This window comes from Chrysemys picta, chromosome 9, assembly GCF_011386835.1.
Source record: "Chrysemys picta bellii isolate R12L10 chromosome 9, ASM1138683v2, whole genome shotgun sequence".
In the NCBI taxonomy this organism is placed as follows: Eukaryota; Metazoa; Chordata; order Testudines; family Emydidae; genus Chrysemys; species Chrysemys picta.
The window spans coordinates 75766527-75790651 of NC_088799.1; the positions used below are offsets into that span (position 1 = coordinate 75766527).

At 39.1% G+C, this 24125-nt stretch overlaps 1 protein-coding gene across 1 annotated transcript in view; it reads right to left on the reverse strand.

The window, feature by feature from the left end:
- LOC101942787 (connector enhancer of kinase suppressor of ras 2-like) overlaps nt 1-24125 on the reverse strand; it is a 547551-nt gene that overhangs the window by 101012 nt on the left and 422414 nt on the right. The window contains exon 14 of the mRNA XM_065556812.1: nt 8333-8367. Coding sequence (XP_065412884.1) covers nt 8333-8367 — 35 coding nt within the window. The remainder of the gene's footprint in view (nt 1-8332; nt 8368-24125) is intronic.

Consider the following 24125-nt stretch of genomic DNA (forward strand, 5'->3'; position numbering starts at 1 on the left):
TTCATCTCAGAAAGAATGGAACACAATTGAGGCCCATCAATGCTGTTATTTAATCAGCCAAACAGGTGCCTGTAGAGTGATGTGATGTTGCAATCTCTGGAACTAAGTGCATCTGCCTTTGCAATATGCTGAATCACTAGGGAATGAAATGATGTATCTGAAAATCATACAGAAATTTCAGGAATGGCAGTGCAGTGTGGTACAGGAAATCCACAAAATGTGGTCCAGCTGATCAGCTGTATTTGATTGTGTAGCTGGAATAGTCTGAAGGATAAGAACTAGAATTTACAAACATATTTTTAAAAATATTCCCAGTAGTTGTGCTACATAGGACTCTTCTGCAACTAGCACAGACTTCCTCAACTTCATTTGCACACCTTACAAGCCTTAAAAAAAAAAAAAAAAAAGGAAGTGCACCTGTGCTGATTAAAACAGTCCATTTTAAGTGGCTGATACAAATGGATTTCTAACATTCCAGATGTCTCTGACAGAACTGCAAAAATCCAAGCATCCTTGATGTCAAAGACAAGTATATCCATTTATGAGTGAAGAATCACTGGTACAGTGATTAACCCACATTTTCTATCTATGCCAAAAAAAAAAAAAAAAAAAAAACCTAGTTACAACAATTCCCCTAACAAATTGAAATAATTTGTTATTTCTGCATGTACTAGATATCACCAAATGAATGCAACTGCTAATACAGAACCACCACATAAGGGCTACATGAAGAGCTGTTCTACATGTGGTGCCATTAAGATAAATTCATAGTCCACTCTGATTCCTCTTTAGGAACATGATTTTCATTTTTCAATAGAGAAAAAGTTAAAAATAAATAAATATATAAATAAATAAAACTGCCCTATAAATATTATTATGGGCCAGCTCTTCATCTGGCATAAATTAGCATCACAACATTGAAATCCAAGGAGTTGCACCAGCTGAGGATTTGTGCTAATAAGTTAAGTATTCCTTGGTCATGTGACTAGCTGCTGAAGAAGTGGAGCCTCATAGCTGGCGTTCACACACACCAGGGAACAAAGTTTAGTTCACCTAATTTTATCATCCGATTTCTCTTTGTATCACCTACAAGGTCATTAAATCTATCATTAAAGGAAAAGTCACAATTGTGCCAGAGCAACCTAACCCCCTTTCTAACTCCTAGTAAAACTGCTATCATTTTGGCTTCTCCACAGCTGACAGGCTGCAGTTAACAAATCTTGAAAGAATGGCCACGAGTTTGGTCTAGAAGATAAGAACATTACCTTGAATATTGTGACATCACATCACTCCACAGGCACCTGTTTGGCTGATTAAATAACAGCATTTGATGGGCCTCAATTGTGTTCCATTCTTTCTGAGACGACGGAATAATTAGTGACAAAGCCATAAAGGGACTAATAAAAAGGAAAAAGTTGAGAGGATCCTCCTGAGCTTCTGTGATTAAGAGAAAATGACAGCCTAATTTGGGTCAAATCAGCATGATTTTAGCTTTCTTCTACTATATCTTATTTTCCACATAATATTGCAGAAGTATGAAAAACATCCCTACTACTAATTCACTTCTACCATTTATCTAGTAGTGGTATATAGCTTGGATGATGGCAGCAACGTATCTTGTTGAAATATACATTTTTTGTACCTCTGGTTAGCTACTGCCTACTCCACTGGTAATGGATAGAAGTTTAAATGATTATTAATTATTGTCCATAGTAATAAAAATTTTCTATAGTGCATTACAAACAGATAAGGTATGTTCTCCAATAACTCTGGGATCAAACTGGAGGCTAATCCTTTCTCTTATTTTTATTAAATTATTTGACCAATGAGCAAGATCCAAAAGTATTTGCTGATGACTCCAGCTTGTAGTTTTCTCTTATTTATGAAAGTCACAAGGAGAAAAAAGCTGCTAATGGAGGTGGAGGTGACTAAATGTTATGTGATCAGCTTTTTAAAGAGACTGGTTTTGTTGCATAGTTTCTGAATGGCAACACTATAGTACAGGTGTCATTTGTTGGAAGAGAGAGAGAATGGAAAATTGGCACACAAAACTGAAAGAGTTTCTAAGGGCAATGTTGGTAAAAAAGCAATCTTGGATCAGTGGACCCATCATCTTTCTAGCTTTTATTTACACAATTCTATGTTCTTAAAGACAGATATATCATATCTAGGTGTGGTTGCAATAATTTCAGATAGAAGCCGAAAAGGTTTTTGAATAGAAGAATTAAGAGAGTTCAGTAATTTTTAAAAATGGAGTCAGTGACCACTTTTAAACATTTTCCAGATCTGATAGCGTATTGGGGGAGGGAAGAGGGGGTTCAAGTTCTCATGGACAACTAAGCAATCATTTCAGACCAGTCTCTGATAATAGAATTGGCTATAAAAATATTGGTTTCACAGGAAGAGTCATAGCCCAATAGTAAGATATGGATGATTCAGAGGAAGACTTGGATATTATTGGTAGTGAGGGCTGCATCTGAAAGAATATGGATTCTGGATCACAACTGCCACCTGGGCATTTAAAGAACTAAAACATGGTGGACAAACTTCCTCAAACAATGGAGGTAAAATAAGACTACAAACTTTATCACGGTCTAATCCAGGTTGAGTCTCAACCAAGTGACCCCCATACAAGACCTAATCTGGACCATTTGCACAATCTAGGACAGACAAAATAGAGATGTTGAAAAGGGTAACAGCCACACACTAAAGGCAGAAGAACCACTTCCTTGTACCATAATAGCCTTATATTGTCATTGACTTGAAAGTGTTACAGACCAGATTCCTGTAAAACCCACCATAGGATAACCTCTAGGGCAGGTGACTAATTGCCTAAAACTACTCTGGGATCAATAAAAAAACAAAGGTCAGACCCAATAAAAAGCTAATGTCAAGAGATGGTTTCTTGAGAAGAGACATAAGAATTGCTTCTTTAAGAGATACTGGCATCTTGTTCTCCCAAAGACAGGCAATGACAATCTCCACCAATGGTGGATTCAGTACATTCCACCTACAGGCTTTCACTAAGTGAAGAAGTTCATGGGTCCTTGCTGAACAGGTTTGCACGTGTTCCTGTTGTTTGTATGCAGATGGCTGTTATGTGTCTTTCTTTTCTACAAGAGATCAGACATATCAAAGGCTAATACAAGTTGGAAATAAAAACTTGCCTTTTGATCTGAAAATATATATCAGATGGCCAGCAAGTTAAATGCTGGTGACCAACAGAAGGTAGGCTTTAAATTTCAAATTGGGGAACAAAATGGTGCAATGTGACTTCTGATCTGGCAACGGGGAGTTGCTAGGATTTACCAATATTATCTATGAACATCAATGTTTTTCCCCTTTAACTTGGTATGAAAATTAAAATCAAGTGACAGGAAACAAAGGAAAATCAGAGCATCTACTTATGTATGATGTGGAAAAACTGAACTGCATTAAAACTGGCAGGACAATATACATTTCTGGGACAGATCCTCTGGTTTGGTAAGGCTACTTGTGCCATTTCAAGGGCAAAAGGCAACACTTATGCTGGCTTAACTGGCAGTTCAGGATTCCCCATCAATGGGCATCCTTAAGTGGTACACAGTCACCATAAGATGGGTATGGCTGAGTTGTCTCTGAGCCCTGGTGATCCGTTGGAGCCAGAATACCCACTCCCTTGGGGCTATCAGAAACCAATGTAAAATTGTGCATCTCTGAGCGTACTCTTTTATACCAGTGACCAGACTTGTGACCAGATGGCCCCAGGATAAGGATGTGTGTGCAAAAGCATTCTCCAGCTTTTGTGCCTCATCTCCTGAGCTATGCCAAGTGCAGTTTGGTCCCAGCTGAAGATTAAGACCCTTAAATATAAGTTAAGAGATGTACAGATAGGTTTTTACGCACTTTCAGTTTATCATTTCCTGTGTAAAGTTTGCTCTATTCAGATATAAAACTGACAAGGGAGCTAAGAAGAAAAACTAACCTTTTAACATTAGGTTTATTTGTGCCAGAAGTCACAAGCATTGCTGGATTTAGGTGCAGGTGACCAAGGCAACCGCTTGGGGAGCCGGTCTTGGAGTGCTGTTTTTGTTGTTAGCGACAAAAGGGAAAATAGACTGTGCGAAATAAAATGTTTCCGGTATTCCGTATGTGGATTAATTTTTCACTATCCTCCTAGAATGTTCTAGACCTATATCGAATCTTGTGGAACCTTCGAGACTCTGAGAACTACATTTTCCTTGAACCTTCTAAAATGTTGTCAGCCGTGCCCTCGTGGGTATATAAGGGGCAGGGCATTGGCACTCAGTCAGTGAGATATAACAATGAAGTGAAGTGAAGTGAGAGCCCAGCTGCGATATTATGAACCTTGTTTTATTGTGTAATTGTGAAAGTGTAAATGTATCGTCTTATACGACAGGGATAGATCATGCATGCCGATCATGCATCAAAGTCATGAAATGGGCTACAAATGCAATAAAAATAAGGTATTCAAAAGTTTAACAAATGGGGGTGAGGGGGCACCGAAGATGCTCCTCACCTGGGGCACCATTTGGTCTAGGGCCCTGGTCACAAGCACAATCTTAAATAATTTAAAACTGCTAAATATATCTGAAAGGACATAGAAGATACAACTTTGTCATTTAAAACCTTCATTGCAGCCTATATTTCAGGTTTTCAACTTTTGACATTGAACATAAGTAGTAACATATTGCCCACAGCACTTGATACCAAATGTTTTCTTTCTGCCTTAATGGATCTATGATTGACTGCACCACTCATTCTAAAGTGGTAAAGTGGAACCCATTAAAGTACAGACAAAAGGGACCAAATTCATTACTGGTGCAACTCCATTGACTTTAAATTTCATTATACAAATAAATGTTTGTAATGAGAGATACTGTACAGTATATAGCAACAGAGGGTCCTGTGGCACCTTTGAGACTAACAGAAGTACTGGGAGCATAAGCTTTCGTGGGTAAAAACCTCACTTCTTCACATGCAAGACTTGCATCTGAAGAAGTGAGGTTCTTACCCACGAAAGCTTATGCTCCCAGTACTTCTGTTAGTCTCAAAGGTGCCACAGGACCCTCTGTTGCTTTTTACAGATTCAGGCTAACACGGCTACCCCTCTGATACTTGTACAGTATATGAAATTTTACTTCTTGCTCATCTGAAGAAGTGAGGTTTTTACCCATGAAAGCTTATGCCCAAATAAATCTGTTAGTCTTTAAGGTGCCACCAGACTCCTTGTTGTTTTTATAAAATAGCAGAAGTATCTAATTTTTTAAATGCAAATATAAGAAAATACTGCACATGTAAAAAAAGTCTACAAAATATTTCTCCTTGTTTTTCTCCTGAACATTAATTACAATGATTGAAATAACTTATTTTTTTAAGCATGCAGTATTTACTGAGGATATGATTAATACCATTTTTAGATAAACACCAGTGAGTAGTTACTGATATTCACTGAATAAAAACACTAAGAACAGTTGCTATGGAACTTTGTGCTAGCAATAATTTCCCCACAGAACTGAGCATTCCCTTCCCCAACAAACAAGATTCCTTGTGTATGGAATGACAGTTCATGAGAGCTTTGTGGAGACTGTGGCATCTAATACTGTGACTGAAATTGGAAAATGAGGTTTCCACTGCACTTTTGTTACTTGCAGCTATATTGAGCTGTAACATCCCCATGCAATTTGATGGACAATATAATTTTCTTTCCTTTTGGTTTGAATACTTGGGCAACAAATAAAGGAGCATTTTCTTCTGCTTTTCTACCTGGGTGTTTAGCAGCATGAAGAAACAGAGGAGAATGATGATGGGGAAGAAAGGGGGCGGGGGGAGAATCATAGTCTCGACGATCCAGACATAAAAAAACCTGACCATATGTAACTTTCCACTATTTTCTGCACAGAGCAGTAAAACGTGTCAGGAAAGCCTCTCAATAGGTGGAATGTGGAGCTAGGTGAAATGGTAGAGCTAGGAGTAAGAGGGAATGGAGACAAGAAGGAATTCCTAGTGAGACATGTTCAATAGTTTTTATTTCTCTAAGTAGAAATAACTGTTCCTTTGTGCCTTCTAGAACCCTAACAGGGGAGACAAGCAGAATAGCTCTGAAGGGCTCTTTGCCTATACTCTTTGTAGTGATGGCTTGGCTCTGTGGTCACATTGCTCGCAGATCACTAGGATCCACAGAAACTGAGGATTCCATTCCCTATCCTCTCAATGGACATGCACATTTCTCCCTTTTGAAAAAAGAAGTAGACAGGAACTGTGAGTTACATTCAGTGTTTTCTACTGGCTTTTTACCCTCCCACAGATTTTTCCCAGGGAGATTATTTTGTGGCCTCATGTCTGCATCAGACTGCTTGGCAACCTCTTTCTGTCAACAATCACAGCTAGAAAAAAAGAGCAACCCAGGATCAACCACAAGGAACAGCAACCTTCTCCCTTGAGCCTCTGGCTTCCACAAAACAGCTATTATATAGATATCCACACATTGACACATAGGGTTCCAAAGCTACAAGAAATTGCAACAAAATAGTCTGAGCACTTTCCCAGGCCCTTCTTGTCAAGGGAAATAAGCAACTTAGGCTCACTTGAGAGCCTACTTACTTGAAGTTGTTTTCTTTAATGGATATACAGTGCACTATAGTGTAATGGGTCTCATATTTTGCACATAACAGGAGTGTTTTTCAACATATTTGTGTGTGGTTTTTTTTATATATGTATCTATTCTGTTATATATTATAAAAAAAATTGTTATAAAGGTCAAAGATCTGCATGGGCAGATGTCTATGACTGCGCAGAGCCCAAGTGAAGTCAATGGTGCTTTCCCAAGGAGCATGGGTCTCATCACACAGTTGTCTTTGAAAGATCTGACCCATAGTTTGTATAGCATCTGGGCAGGTAGTTTTGAATATATTTGGGGATGGGTTTGTTATTTGTAATAATTATTGGAGGAGCTGGTAGTGCTGCTGGGAGTTAAGGTGCCTGACACTTTCCATTATAAAATGACTCAAGTTGGGGGTCAATATGGTTCCATGTGAAAGAGGTTTTATTTTTGTTTTTAAAAAATCACATTACAAAAAAAACTATGTTAAAAGAATGTTAAGGTTGCAAGGTCAAGCACCAAAAAGTTAGGAAATGCCACTATAAAGGTTGCCTGTGCAACCTTTATGAGCACTTAGCACTTCTGCAAGCCTGGCCTCAGCAGTCTCGCATTACGCACTCATAAAAGGAAGAACACACAATCTGTTACCAAGTGTGGTGTAAATGTTTGGCATAAGTGGTTATGTCTAGCATCAAATAGGAACTCTGTGGCAAGGATAGACTCCAGCTCTCTAAACTGGCATTCAGCCTCCTTAATTAGGAGACTGTCCCTTCTCTCGTGCAATCCCCTGCCTCATTGTCTTCCAACTTCTGCAACAAATGGGACAGACAAGAATCTCATTCACTACATAATCCTGCTTCATTCCAGAGCACTGTCCATTCTGTGCACTAAATGAGACAGGGCTCATGGTAAAAAAAAACTATGATCACATAATTAAAGACTGTATCATAATGCATATGCAGAAGGGGACCTCAACTAATGTCTTATGGACAACCTTCATTCTGGCATTTCCTAATGTTCAAGTATTTGACTTTGCAAACAATGTTCTTTTAATGTAGTTTATTGGATGTAATCGGTTATATATTTTGTGCGTAATCAGTCTAATTGTAAATGAATCAAAGATATTGTCACTATTATTTGTGTTTCTCTGTATTCTATTTGACCAAATACAAACACTAAAGAACAAAATTGAACAATAATTGCTTATCCCTGGTAGATACTAAGAAAGATAAACATTAGTTCACATATTTGTGTTGATGGAACAAAAATATTCACAAAAAGGACTATTTCATTGTTGATTTCCAAAAATACTACTACTAAACATTCATGTGACACTTTTCATCTTCAAAGTGCTTTTGAAACGTTAATTCTTATAAATAAGAAATGAGAAAAGGAAAGGGGAAGACGTTTTCTCTCCCAACTTTGTATTACTGCTTTAATTTATTTTCATTTATATCTGAAACTATTTTAATTAAAAAAAAAGTTCAAGAAACCTTTTAAGTCTAAAAACCATGTTCATACTTGAAGCAATCTGCAGCGGAAGCCATTAAATATATTCACAGAAATAATGTTTTTCTCACTAAAATCTGGAAATTACTTCAGTCTCTCAGAAAAACAAAACAAAATATACCCCTACAAAAGTGAAAAGCACAACTAATTTCTTAAAATATAATGAATATGAACTGCAACAGTTTTGTACATTCAAATGCAAGATGCCAAAAAAGAAATTACCTTTCAGAATCTCCACCGATTGTCTCCCCTGCTCTCTGTAGAGAAGAATAAAAAGTAGTATTTAGTATCTGGTTTAAAAAAAATACTTCCTCGTGTCATCAAAACCACACTATCTGTAGGAAAATGAGGTCACAGATATAAACCATAATAGCAGCTCAGTAACTCTAAGAGAAAGGAAACTGAAAACTTAGTTAAATGTCAACTAAAAGTGATTTCACAACAGAGATATAATGTTAAAAAAATCTGCATTTATAAAATAATCCTCAGATGATGAGGTTATTGTAATGAAGTCTCTTTAAAATACATAGTGTGCTTTAAGGTTAAGAAATTGTATTTTCTTCAGAATAGGGCATATACTATAATATTTGCATTTCCAATGACCTGAGTGGGGATTTTAAGGAAAAGGAGGAAACTGTCAATTTAACTTACTTTGCTGCACAGAAATTATCCATATGAACGTTTACATAAATATATTCCAGAAGTAAGTGATCCATGGATTAAAAAGAACACCTTCTTCAAAATGTTTTGTTTATGAATAACTTAAACCAAGTTTCCCTGAGGGGGAAGAAGTTTTCTCACCAGTTAAGAAAGCAATGAAATAATTTATTCTCATGAAATCAACCAAACAGCTTGAAACCACAACCATATAAGTCCTAAAATTTTCATACCATTTATGTATTCGGAAACAGATAAATGTGTGAAAGTTTTAAAAAAATGAACCCTGAAAACGTTTACAATTTAGTCAGCAACAGTAACAAGCAGTATACTGTAAGAACCAAGGCATGTACTAGTTTTCTTCCTCTGAACTTCCTATGTAGTAAGATGTATATGCATATAAATACCACTACATTAAAGTTTTACCATGATGATATCAAGCACACATGGGCTCAGAGAGGAAAAAGATTTTTGATCAGTCCTGGGTGCATATTTCAAGTGTAGAGACAGGAAGTCTTCAAGTGCAAGGCATATTTCTTTGACCTTGCCTTCTTGAACGTAAATACATAGCAATATGAATATTTAAAAAACAAACCAACAAACCAAACCAACCTACCAAGACAAGACATTCCACTGCATATGCAGTGGGAAGAAGAAGAGAGAACAAACAACAAGTGACAGATGTGTAGTCATGTTGCTAAATGCCTTACTGGAAGGCACTCACATGCTATGGTGATGAGTGCTGCAAAACAACCTACACAGAATAAAACAAAGTCTGTTGGTTTTCTTTAACTATCTAGATTATGAACAAAAATATCAAAGAGAATTTTTAAATGATAACCTTGCTCATATATATATATGTAGAAGCAAAGTTGAGGAATTTGTGCATGCTATAAAACCTACACCACATTACAGGAGAATCTAGTTTTGTGTTGAAACTACACAAAGTTTCACAGGATTTTGATACAAAATTCCAAAGGGACAAATCCTGTTCTTTTCACCTAGCTATGCTGGAAGTGCTGGACCAGATGCTGACCTCTGTTTAACAGTGTTACTCTGGATTTACACAGGTGTATCTTCGATATGAAGATATTCTTTATGTCTGATCTGGGTTCTGTAGGCATAGCTGGCCCACATCTGGCCACCTGATTTGACTGCTGTGAGTGCTCTGGAAAGCCTGCTTAAACTCTACATAAGGGGACTCCCCTGGAAGCGCAGAGCAGATATAGTGGCTGTCCTTGTCCCTGGCATAGGGGAATTGCCTGAGTGCCTCTGCACTCCAGCCATTCCCAGCTGATGGAATGGCTTTTTGGAGCCAGAGGCAGCCAAGCATACATTAAAAGAGCCTTCAGACTGCTGTAACTTACCCACAGACTCCAGGGGATACAAGGGTGACATACAGCCAACTTTATCCTACCACCTTGAGCTGTGCTGAGCACCCTTTGGATGTAGCTCAAAATCTAGGCCAATGCCTACCAAGCCTCCCACAGGAAAAGTGCTCTGAACAGGAACCAGGGGTCACCCAATGCAATTAATAGGCAGCAGGTTTAAAACAAACAAAAGGAAGTACTTCATCACACAATAGACAGTCAACCTATGGAACTCGTTGTCAGGGGATATTGTGAAGTGCAAAACTATAACTGCCTTCAAAAAATAATTGGATAAGTTAATGAAGGATAGGTACATCAATGGCTATTAGTTAAGATGGTCAGGGATTCAACTCCATGCTCTGGGCATCCCTAAGCCTCTGACTGCCAGATGTTGTGCCTGGATGACAGGAGTGGATCACTTGATGATTACCTGTTCTGTTCATTCCCTCTGAAGCACCTGGCATTGGCCACTGTCATAAGACAGGATACTGGGCTAGATGGACCATTGGTCTGATCCAGTATGGCCATTCTTATGTTCCCCCTGACTCTCCTGTAGTTCAGCACAGCCTGGTAATGACTTAATATAGCCATAAGAGCTCAATTCTGTACTCAGTTAAACTGGTGGGACAAATGATAAAACTGGGCTCTTAGATCTTTATTAACATCTTTGAGCCCAGTGTGACAGAGTGCTGGGAGCTAACAGATGAGCCAGCACTCTGATCACTTAGGCACCAATCAGCTCCACTGGAGAAGGCTGATTGGGGATATACAGTTAATTAGCTGATCTGGTTGGGAGAGCTGATGAATCAATTATCTGAAGGGTATAAAAAGGAGAATCTGGGCTAGCTGAGTCCAGTATGCTGTGAGATCTCAAGGCAGGGAGACTTCTCTTCCCCCCTGCCCTGTTCAAAAGGGCTAAAGGACAAAAAGCACTATAAATACTTTGTTGCACAAGATTGTGTTGGTGCTGGTGATGGGTAGATAAATAAATTCACATGAAGTTGCCACTTACTGGAGAGACTGAGAGGTTTCTGGGACATCAGAAGATGGTGATGGAGTGTCCCCATTTACACCCAGCTATCAGTGGTTTTATAGCTTTATAAGTACCTAACACAGATGAATTTACAAAAATGGATGAGCAGATTATTTTAAAATGTTACAAAACATCATAATTTGTGGTTCATAAAATTGTATTTAACTAGGGTTACCATATTTCAGCAAGAAAAAAAGAGGACGGGAGGAGCCCCGCCCTAGCCCCGCCCCTGCCCCTCCCACTTCCCGCCCCCCCAGAACCCCCAACCCTCCCCCCGTTCCTTGTCCCCTGACTGCCCCCTCCTGGGACCCCTGCCCCTAACTGCCCCCCAGGACTCCACTCCCTATCTAAGCCTCCCTGCCTCTTGTCCCCTGACTGCCCCAACCCTTATCCACACCCCCACCCCCAGACAGACCCCTGGGACTCCCACGCCCCATCCAACCACTCCCCACCCCCTGACAGCCCCCCCCCAGAACTCCCAACCCATCTAAACCCCTCTGCTCCCTGTCCCCTGACTGCTCCGATCCATCTCCCCACCCCTGCCACCTGACAGTCCCCCCCAGAACTCCCAAACACTCCCCCCCTGCTCCTTGTCCCCTGACTGCCCCCTCCTGGGACACCTGCTCCTAACTGCCCTCCAGAACCCCACCCCCTACCTAAGACTCCCTGTTCCTTGTCCCCTAACTGCCCCCTCCTAAGACCCCCCCCAACTGCCCCCCAGGACCCTACCCCCTACCTGTACCCTGACTGCCCAAAACTTTCTCCACTCCCCCCAAAAAGCCCCCCCCCCCGTTTCTTGACTGCCACCTCCAGAACCTTCCTGCCCCCTGACCTCCTTACCCTGCTGCTCAGAACAGAGTGTTGGGCTCTGTGCAGCCGAGCCGGACACGTGGCTGAGCTCCCCAGCACAACAAAACCCGGTCCCTGGCCCTGCACAACAAAACCCGGTCTCTGGCCCTGCACAGTGCTGCCGGACTGGGCTGCAAGGGAGCTGCCAGCTCAGAATGCAGGGCGGATCCGGCTCCTCTACAGCTGCTCCTGAGTCCAGCCCGGGACTTCCCTGCAGCCCTCCCAGCCGCTCGCTCTGCTCTGCCGGGGGGAAATCCCGGACATTGTGAGTGCTTTACAAATTCCCCCCGGACGCTATTTTTAGCACAAAAAGGAGGACATGTCCGGGTAAATCCGGACGAATGGTAACCCTAATTTAACAAACAGCAAATTGTGCCATTATTTACACAGAATGGGGCATGGTTCTGATCTCACTTACACAGTCTAAGTCAAATGGAATAACGCTAGTGTGACTAAGCTACACCTACACACAGAGAGAGCTCTATATTATCACAATTTCTAATGATTTGCTTAAATTCAAAAGTAGGTGAACAATGAATGGAATTGCATTTGAGTTCAAATGTCAATTTGATATTTAAAAATGGGCTTGTCTATTCTACACAGTTTTTGGACTGATTAAATATAATTCCATAGATTTATGGAAATAAGCTACTAGTAAAATCACCTTTATACAGGTATTACTGTATGGGGGTTGCACCAATTTAGCTATATGGGTTTCTAAACTGGTATAGTTAAACATTGTTGCAAACTGGTATAAAAAGTGAGTGTAGATCAGCTCAAAGAGAGATGATGATTGTTGGTGAGATCTATAATTATCCACATCATTACATTAAGGCATTCCTTGGGCCTGATTCTCCACTACTCTGTTGCTGCTTTGAATATGGAAGGATCCTACCAGGATTTATGGATTTATTAAAAGAATAAGCCAACATGTCACTAACTAATTTACTTCTACTTTCTCTGACCTAATCAAATGATCAAATTAAGGTTACAACTGAAATTCAATCAATAAATGAATGGTTCAATTCATCTGGCTTGTCAATTAGTACACTCAATAATTAAATCAATGTATAAGATGAACACAAGAATTATTTTAATACTTTACAGGAAAGTTAAGGAAAAATAAGAATCTGCTATAGACACAAGCTGTCCCTTGCCTTTGTTTTAAGGAAGTCCAGCTCTTAAAATTATCTTTATAGCATCCCATTTTGGTGTCCACCTTAAGTTTCTCTGAACATACTGCTTATATTAGACTATTTACTTAGCTTATTTCTCATCCCACATTAATATATCCGCATCTTTCTGACACACTTACACAGAGGCAGATGTGATTAAGTCAAGTACATAGTTTTGGAATAACACACTTTAACCCAAAATAATTTCTTACTAATTAGATAAAAGACTTTGGGAGTTTTAGTGTCTACCTGGGGAAACAGTAGCATACAAAATTGCACCATCAGGGGTGCGGTGGCAGGGGTAGGGGTGACGCAGGCCTACCCAACTCCACTGCATCCCGGCCCAGGGCCCTAACAGTGGCAGGATCCTGACCTCAACATGCTGACCTTATCTCAGGCAGTGCTGCAGCCAGACTAGGGTCAGCTGCCCCTGCGCCACTTCCTATCTCCCACTCGGGATGTACCTTGATCCGTAGTGGGTCCTCTGGGTCATCAGGGTAGAAAGCCCATGGCAGACCCGGCAACTCCTCTGTGGCTTGGTCATTGTCTGGCTCTGGTAGCGCTGGCCAGTCCTCAGCTCCGCAGGGGTCTGCAGTAGTCTCCCAGATTGGGAGCAGCTGGGAGGCGTCTGTCTCCTTTGGTGGATGCAGCCCGACTGAGCTCCAGGCCCCGCCTTTAATACTTCCTGTTCTGCTCTCTGACTTCCGTGGGGAGGGGCAGGTATGGCCTGGCTCCGCCCATCAGGATTCAGAGTTGTCCCTCCCCCTCTGGCTCAGTGGGAGGCCACTCCGCCTCACTACAATCCCCATTGGCCTCCTGCCCCTCAAATTCTGCTGCTGCCTCCAGCTCCCCACTCAGTCTCCCCATTCACATTTTACAGTGCCCAGCCTGCTTCTTGTCCTAACAGTGTCTAGCCCCGACAAAAATAGAGTGGCAGCCATTTTGCCTGTGGGCATGGTTTCTGTCTCATTGAAAAGAGTAGTCAGTGGCAGCCATCTTTATTAGGGGTAGCCTCACGTCCACATGCGGATAGATTGTAAGGAAATAGGAAAAAGAGAGACATTTATTTAGGTTCTTAACTATAAGTACACAGTTTTAAATTTTCAGCCCTTAACTCTGTCCTTTGGTTTCCTCATTTATAAAGTAGGGCCAAAAAACCTACCTCCTTACCTCACACAGGTGTTATTAAACTCTACTAATGTTTGTAAAGAGTGCTTGGAGATCCTCAGATGAAAAATAAAACATAATTGCAAAGTATTATTGTCATTCTGTACCTACATTTAAATAAGAAATCATACTCACCCTCTGATAAAGTGTCCATTTCACAAAATGAGAATGAGGATTGTGCTATTAACCTTTACATAGACAGTGCATTATGGTGATCAGAAGGATACTTTTTGTCACCTGCATGCTACATGTATAAAGCATTTTAAAAAGTCTTAAATCTTTGTTCAGTAAAGCAAGAGAGACAATTTTGCTGAACACTCCAATGATGCCAAGTCACATGTAAATGTCTCTAGAATGTTTTTAATGTTAATTTCTTGCACATCTATTTCCATTGATTGACACAACCACCTTTGAGAGAACAAGCAGGACGATTGCAATCAGTGACTGATACTCTATATTTCAACTGCACATACTGCTTCAGATGTGATTGACTGACATTCAAAATACATGGTAGTGACAAATGTAGCTGCATACTTTGCCAAGATGTTTCAAATATTCTGCGGAGATCCTGTATAATTATTATACATTAGTTTCCATATTTGATTTATGGAATGTCTTTTGGATTAAAATGTTGCCATGGTAAATATGTATTTTTAATCAAAACCAGCGTACTGCCAGGATTAAAACATCTGTAGTACAATATAAATGGCAAGACAGTAAGTAGCATCTTTATTTTATATCCTTTCCCCCTTCTTAGCTTCCTAGCTATTTTGCATTATATATCGTTCAGAGTGATGGGTCTGTTTCCTCTTGTTGCTGCACACAATGCCACTCTCTCTCACTGATCGAGTTACAATAACTTATCTAATGCTGATATCAAAGACGGCCTCCCTTCAAATAAGATTTTATAGCGGATGAAAAGTACTTCTATGATAACAATGTTGCACCCTTGCCCTAGGAAGTGAGGGAATTTCATTGTCTGAAATGATTGCATTCAGGCTTAGTAATAGTGCATGAGCCACCACTCAGCATAAAATTCTTTAATAGCTTTTCCATTTTAAGCAGGTGAATACTAAAAGTGACTTCATTCTCCCCCCCACCCCCCGCAAATAAATTAGGAGGCACAAGCCTCAGTGCCTACAAGAAAAGAAAACTTATGTTGGAGCTATGTATAGGAAGAGTAAAGTATTCATCTACATTTTCTTGAAACATAATGTGAAAGATCATTCAGCATACCATACCTGTCAGCAGCACAGTATCAGTTAAAAGGGTCACAATAAAATCCTGATTAATAAATGTCAGAATTTCTGCTGCAGTAAAGTGTTATTAAAATATGAATGAACCAAGCTGATCTCCCTAGAATTACACTGGACAGCTAAAGCAACCTAGTAAAAGAACTTTTAGAGACAACCACATCATCATTCCAACCATACTACTGCCATCCATGTATGATTTATTCATATTAAAAGACTAAATGATTTTTTTCTCACATGCCTCTTCATTCTGGAGTTATTAATTTGAGACATTGAAAAATGGAAAACTCAGTCCATTTAACTGTTTCCTGCATTTTTTCTCCAGAAGTGTTCCCAATGTACACAAAGCATGTACATGCTGGGATGGTAAGGTGGCAGCAATGCATTGGCTGGGGGACCTGGATGGAAAAAGGGGGGTGCTGGCGGAAGCCCCCTGGCTAGATACTGAACGAACATGGGGTACCTGTGTTTCTAGATTTAGAAACACAACATAAATGTCAGATTTTCTAGATTTAGAAACACACTGAAATAATGAACAAAAAATTAAGAATATTACAAGTTATGAGGACGGCCTCAGTGAAATAGATCACCCTGTAGCAAACCACCTCTGATAAATCAACTGACATGTGGGATGTGCTGCTGATATAGCTACAATGGAACACACAACTGTACACAAGCAATGTTTTCTGCACCTGCAATATGTATGTATTTCTTATTTATTTCGGTATTCATATGTTTTTTTAGCGCAATAAGGAGCTGATCATACACTCATTGACATTGATAACAACACTCCCATTGATGTTAGTGGGTAAAGGATCAACACCTACATATGAAATATGCACCTAGCTTTCAAGATAAGCACCACATCACATCACCACGTCTCCCTTTACTTTGAGATAAGAATTTATTGTCATTTTGGTGAAGCACTGCTTTAAACTGTAAATGAACAATCCATCTCAGTGCACAGAAAATGATGGTACAATAAAGTGCTGGCTGTACTGTCCACTACAAATAAACAAATGTATAAATGGGCCCAGACTAGAATTCCTTTGAACTTTTGGAAAATTGAATCTGCTTCTGAGCTTTATAGCTTGGGCTAACCTTTCAGAAATTGCTGTACACTAGTCCACACCACACCTTTAAGCAGAGGGGGGAGGCGCTGTCCGGCTTTCAGGGAGAGGGAATAGCTCCTTACAGCCAGGAGGGGTGCAAGGCTCAGAAGCAGCTGCAAAATGGGGGAGTGGGTCAGTGTGGCAAGGCTGACTCATCCCCAGGGACCGGAATGGCTGGGGAGTTCAAAAGGGGGCAAGGCCAAGCGGGAGAAACCTCTTTTCCCCGGACCAGGAGGATCAGCACCCACCTTCCCTTCCCTTGAGGTGTCAAAATAACAGGTTTGGTCAGGTCCTGCTGTGGGCATTGTGCTAGCCACTCCTTTCTAGGGGGCTGGGAAGGAATTTTTTCCTCACCACCAGATTGGCCTAGATGGAGTGGGTTTTTTTTCCGCCTTTCCCACAGTGGGTTCAGGGAGAGCTTTGTTATGGTGAGTAGGGAAGGATGTTAAGTTATGATATCACAACTCATTATTTAAGTGTGTGGCAGAGGTCCAGTGCAGGTACTCCATAGAGAAGGGATACAGTGACTGGATAAGTGGCTTGGTTAAAGGACTTCAAAAGGTGTTGGTTAAAGGAGCAGAACGGGGAGTGGAGGGGTGGGGGGGGTTTGGGGCTCCTATGACTGGTACAGCAAGGAGCCAACCTCCCTTTCTTATAGCCTATCTTAACCCTTGTTTGGGGTCGGGGATTGGGGAGGAAGAGGAATGGTAAGGTCCCAGCAATGGGTTGGCTGGGGGGGCCTGGATGGAAAAAGAGGGGAGCTGGCAGAAGCCCCCTGGGTAGATACTGAATGAACATGGAGTTATCTGCACTGTACATTTTTATCTGCCAAATAGTCCCAGACATCTAATAATAAAGTTGCCCTGATTAAAACCATATCTAGTGTCTCCTGCCCTTCTTTTGGTATAGCCGGACAATGAGCATGCATCCTCGAGCATAACATACATTTCTTACCCAGGTATTACCTGGTCTAAAATATTGGAAAAAAACCCTGCATAAACTATGATTTATTTCCATGATCCAGAACTAGTGATCTAATTGGTGACATTCAAACTTTACATCAGATACAAGAACGCACTGTAAAATTGAAGTCAATGGATGTGCACCAATCTAACGCATGATTCTCTTGCATTGAAGTGCTGCATGCATATGAAACCCCTTTTCTCCATGTGCACAAAATCAAATTGAATTGGTGAAAATCCAGGTAAAAAGGCCTACATTTCACAAGAGTGGGTGTTTTGAAGTAAAATTAGATATGACTAGCTAAACCTATAGCAACCAGAAAAAAACCCTTCATGTAATGCACATGTGAGCTACTAAATGTTTGCTTCACAATTACTAAAAAGAATCTGCTCAGAAATACTTTAAATATTTTAACTAGCCATATTTTAGATACTATTATATAGTTGTTAGTACATTAATCAGCCTCTCTATTATTCTGTCTACTGAATGTCTTCATATTCTGACAAGGAATAAATATAGATGTATAGTATGTATCCTACACAGGCTGAGTTTAGTAACAGATTAATTGTCTGCTTCCAATCCACAGAATTTTCATGTATCTTTTAAACTATAATTATGTAAACTGAAGGCAGAAAATTAGTTGTCAGCATAAAGCTGAGTTTTCCCCCCAATTAGAAATCTGAATGATCTTTTCTTAATTACATTAAAATTAATGAAGCACAAAAATGCCTTGCAAATAAAGGAATAATAGCCTCTAAGTACTAGTAAATATTATATCAGTACATTTTTTTCTGTATTTTAAATGAGTACTTTCTGCATTTTGGATCTGGTCAGAACACTTTTGATGAAACAGTTTTTCATTTGAAAATACTGTATCAATTAAACATATTTTTTCCCATGAAATCATATTGATTTTTATGACATTTCCCACAAAATAATTTCAAAATGAAGAATGAAAAAATGTCATTTCAGAAAAATGTTTTGGAAAATTTTGAAATTTCATTTTGGAATTTCAATTTTTTTCATATTTTATTTTGTGAGGTTTTTATTTTTATATTTATTTTTTACATTATTTCATGACATATTAGCTGTAGTTATATGCACTACTAGTGGCATGTCATAATATGACATAATATAATAGTTGAAATATTCTATTCTATTTTATTTATTTTTAAAATAATTAAGGGCATCTGAAACTTAGTACTGATTGAAACATCTTATCTTTTTCTTTATCAAATTGCTTTCTGTTTAAGTTGTAATGAAACAGTTCACTGAGAAGTTGTGGTTAGCCAACTGACTTAGATTCATTGTTACATTATAATTACCTTGATTAAAACTAAACAACTAAATAAATGTTCCAGGAAATACATTACACCAGAAATAGTACTGCTTTATATTAGAGTCCACCCAAATGAAGTAAAATGTGGACTAGCACAGAATACTAGGTTTCTGTCCCACAGCAAAACCAGCAATCAGTGTACCGACAGTAATAGGAGCATATACAAAATATGAATCAAATGATGAAAATTTAATCCCATGCAAGTTTCTCTACAGCAGATGAAAGATCAAGACTGACAGTAGGGAAAGCAAGTCTGTGCAGGGAAAACTGTGTTTTAAAATGCACTCTACTACTTTCCCTTGAGATACCAAATGTTCTAAAGGGCACACTGTCACCTAATTTCTAATCAATCTTTTAAACTAGAATTGAGTACAAATAACTTTTTCACAGCTCACACTTAAAGTTTCTAAATTCTGGGGAACAAAATAGTAACCAGTACCTAAGCTTACAGAAAAGTCTGCAAATGAAAACCATCAGTTTTACTCAGTCAGCAATCAATGAGATAAGTTTGAAAATGAACATGGGGAGCAGGACTGGTAACAATACAGTCTTTAGTTGTGCGGTCACCAGTTCAAATACAGCTAGTGGTAATTAGGGCCCCGTGCTGCAAAGAAGTATGCATGTGCTTAACTTTACACACTGCTTATTTGCATACTTTGTGCTTAACTTTATATGGCTGTGAACAGTATGTAAAGTTAAGAACTTGCTTAAGTCTTTGCAGGATCAGGGCCTAAAAATTATTGTAATCAAAAGTTTGTTTGATAGTCAATCCATTTTCTATTGGTTTTGTAATCTGGTCACATCCACCAGCACAGCTGACACTAACAAGAATCCTTTCTGGTCACGGTTTGACTGAATTTGGAACCCTCCATCATTTTAGGGTGTGTCCACACTGCAAAAACAGCGAATTATTAACTGGGGTTAGCTAACCTGAATTAGCTAATTTGGGTTACAACAGAAATGAAGCCATGTCAGCTCAGATTTTAATTTGGATTAGCAACATGCATTCACCCCAGGCTGACCTACATGCTCTCTCTCACACTGCTAATCTGCTATTTTAACCGGATTTGGCTAATTTGGATTAGCTAACCCAAGTAAAGAAGACACCATTTTTGCAGTGCAGACATATGCTTAGAGATAGTCCTCCCAGAACAAGATGGAGACACATTGATGGTTCAGCATAAGGTAGATGGCACTGTAGCTACCTGTGCTGTAATCTTTTTTGTACAGATTTCATTTTCCAGCAGTATCTGTCACCTTTCACAAGTACTAAACTCTCTTTTAAAGCAGAAAAGCTTTAGTAGCAGAAATTGGGACATTACACTCAAAACACCAAGCTTTTTTGGTTGTTCTGCATAGTCCTAATCACCTTAACATTACATAAAGAAATCATTTTAATGTTAATAAGTACATTATTTGTGGAATAGGTAAAATGTTAGGAAATAGACAAAAATAGTAGATTAGGCTTTTATTAATTATTATTATTATTATTAGGCTTTTAATTTTCTACTATTTAAATGAGAAAAATAAACTAAGTTCAATATGTATGAAACTTTGCATGCACATGTATCACAGGGGTAGACGTGTTAGTCTGTATCCACAAAGACAATGAGGAGTCTGGTGGCACACCTTAAAGACTAACAAATTTATTTGGGGATAAGATTTCGTGGGTAAAAAACCCACTTCTTCAGATGCACATGAATATTATCAAAATAATTTGCATTGCTAGAGCGCCTTCCATCCAAAAACATTTTACTGATACTAGAAATTTAACCCCAGGGTGCCCTGTGAAGAAAATATTCCAATTTTATATGTGAAGAAACTGACACAGAAAGAGATTATCAGGAAGGCTAAGGCAGAGCCAGGTAAAGAACCTTCCTGCCTCCCACTGTTGTGTCTTTCCCACAAAGTCTACCTTTCTTCCACTGGTATGAACTAGGAAATAGGCTCTGTTTGATCACAAATTAAAACATAAATAATGGTAACTTTATCCTGATTATTTTATTTATGTTTCTATTGAGTTTAGAGAATGGAGTAGTTCTCCCATAACTCATTTAACATATGTAATTTCCCACAAGTGAAAATTAAATATGATGCATGCTAGTAGAAACAGAATTGCCTTGTGGTTTGGCAGAACATAGACCTATGATTCTAGGATTGTAAGAGAAGTGGTTTCAAATCCTGCGGTGGGTCGTATATTTTTATTATTCATATATTGTCTAATTTTCAAAAGGTCCTGAGAACTTAACACACACTGAAGTCAGAGCCAAAGGCACACTACAACTCTGAAAATCAAGCCAATATTTTATCTTATTGTCAAAAGAATCAGTCTATTTCTATTTGTTTAAATGGCTCCCACTTGTTTAATATTGCTGATATTTTAGATACTACTTCTTCATATGGATGATTGACTCTTTGCTTAACTTGGTTTCTCCAGTCCACTGCAAGTAAATTGTTTTTATTTCATATAATCTCAGCCACTGAAAAAATAAAATACGATACTACATTTTTAACATACATTCAGATTTTTAAATAAAATACTACTAGTCTTGATTAATATTAATATTACTATTCTATTATTAATTAAAAAATTAAACTTCTGTTCTAATCAGGTTCTTATACAGCCCCATCACTGTAACATCTCTGTGTCTTGAAGAAGTGCAATAAGCAATGTGACTAACCTGTCTCATTTGTTTTCTCATCCTCTCCCCAAAAAGACATTGTGTGGGGTTTGTTTGGAGTTTTATTTCATTTAAATTTTTCTTAAATTATAATTTAATATATTATATATACCGTGTGCTACCTGTTTACTTTAGCAAAAGCAAAGTCCAGGAAACGCACCTTGCACTTTGAGCAAAAGGTAATCAGGTTTGCAATGGTCCTTATTTCCAATGTGAGTTTGTTCCAAAGTCTTGGACCAGCCCCAGAGAAATCTCTGTCTCCTGCACAGGCAACATTTGTCCTTACAATGGACAAATTTTAGGGAGGGGGGAATGTGCCTGAGGAGCACAGTTGTCATCTGTGGTCCTTGTCATGGAGCTTTAGCAATTATGTAACCTGGATGCAGACTGCTGCATGCCTTGAAGATAAGAATGAACACCCTGAATTTGACCTGGGAAGGAAAGACAGTGTAAAAAGCAGAGGACAGATATGAAGTGTTCATGGTAGCCCGAGTTATTAAGGAACTAGGTTGCCATGTTCTGTAGGTTATAAATTTTTAGCAGTGAGGGTAATTAACCATTGGAACAATTTACCAACCATCAGTGGATTCTCCATCACTGACAATTCTTAAATCAAGATTGAATGTTTTTCTAAAAGATCTGCTTTAGGAATTATTTTGGGAACATTCTATACATATGAGGTCAGAATAGATGATCGCAATGGTCCATTCTGGCTTTGGAATCTATGTATTAGTTGGAGTTTTCTGGATGGTTTCATGACCAGGTAAATAGCATTGTTGTAGTCCAGATGAGAGGTGACAAGAGTGGATATAAACTGAGGTTAGGTCATCATCTGCCAGGATGGAATGCAGTGTCCTGGTCTGCTGTAGATGACAGAATGCATTACTTGCAGATACACATCAGTGAAGAATGTGGGGCCACGCAAACTGCAGACTGAACTGACAAATTGTGGTTGTGCATCTTCAACCAATGGAAACTGTGCCACGTTTGCAAACTGCTCAAAGTGCTTCCATCTTGCTTATATTCAGTTTTAGCCGGCTGTTTTTCATCCATAAACTGATCTCATCTAAGCACTATGCCAGGTTAGTGAAAATGGTGCTGTAATATGCTGTCAAGGATAGGTAGAACTATGAGTCAGCTGCATATTGTTGGCACTTGGGTTCACAATCTCTACCCAGTTCTCTCAGTGGCTGGATTTAGATGTTGAAATAAAATTAAAAAGGTCGTAGAGCAGTTTTTAAACTAAGGGCTGGGGGAAGCCAACAGGTGCGGAGGAGCACTGTGGTTTGGACAGAGGCATCCCTTAGGGGAGGATCTATTAATGGAGATTCTCTATGTCCTAGTAAGGAGGAGAGGATGGAAGATGATAAAATACAGGTAGGATCTGATGAGAAACAGTCAAATGAAAAAAAGTCCAATTCAGTTACATCATGTAATGGCAGACAGCTAAAAAGTTTTCAAAGTGCTTATATACCAATGATAGAAGTCTAAATAATAAGAAGGGTGAACTAGAGTGCCTCGTATTAAATAGGATATGCATATAATAGGCATCACAGAAACTTGGTGGAATGAGGCTCATCAATGGGACACAGTAATATCAGGGTACAAAATATATCAGAAGGACAGAACCGATCGTGCTGGTGGGTGAATGGCACTATATGTGAAAGAAAGCATAGAATCAAATGAAGTAAAAATCTTAAATGAACCATACTGTACCATAAAAACTATGGATAGTAATTCCATGCTCTAATAAGAAGAATATAGCAGTAGGGATATATTACTGACCACCTGACCAGGATGGTGATTGTGACTGTGAAATGCTCAGGGAGATAAGAACGGCTATTATAATAAAAAACTCAACAATAATGGGAGATTTCAACTATCCCCATATTGACTGAGTACAAGTCACCTCAGGACGGGATGCAGAGATAAAGTTTCTTGACACCTTAAATGACTGCTTCTTGGAGAATATGAACATAATTTGTTGGGGAAGAGTCAACATAGTTTTTGTAAAGGGAAATCATGCCTCATGAATCTACTAGAATTCTTTGAGGGGGTCAACAAACATGTGGACAAGGGGAATCCAGTGGATATAGTGTACTTAGATTTCCAGAAAGCCTTTGATAAGGTCCCTTACCAAAGGCTCTTAAGCAAAGTAAATGAGATTTCAGAGATTCCCTCTGTCATGAGATAAGAGGGAAGGTCCTCTCATGAACTGGTAACTGGTTAAAAGATAGGAAACAAAGGAAAGGAATAAATGGTCAGTTTTCAGAATGAAGAGAGGTAATAGTGGTGTCCCCCAAGGGTCTGTACTTGGCCCAGTCCTATTCAACATATTCATAAATGATCTGGAAAAGGAGGTAAACAGTGAGGTGTCAAAATTTGCAGATGATACAAAATTACTCAAGATAGTTAA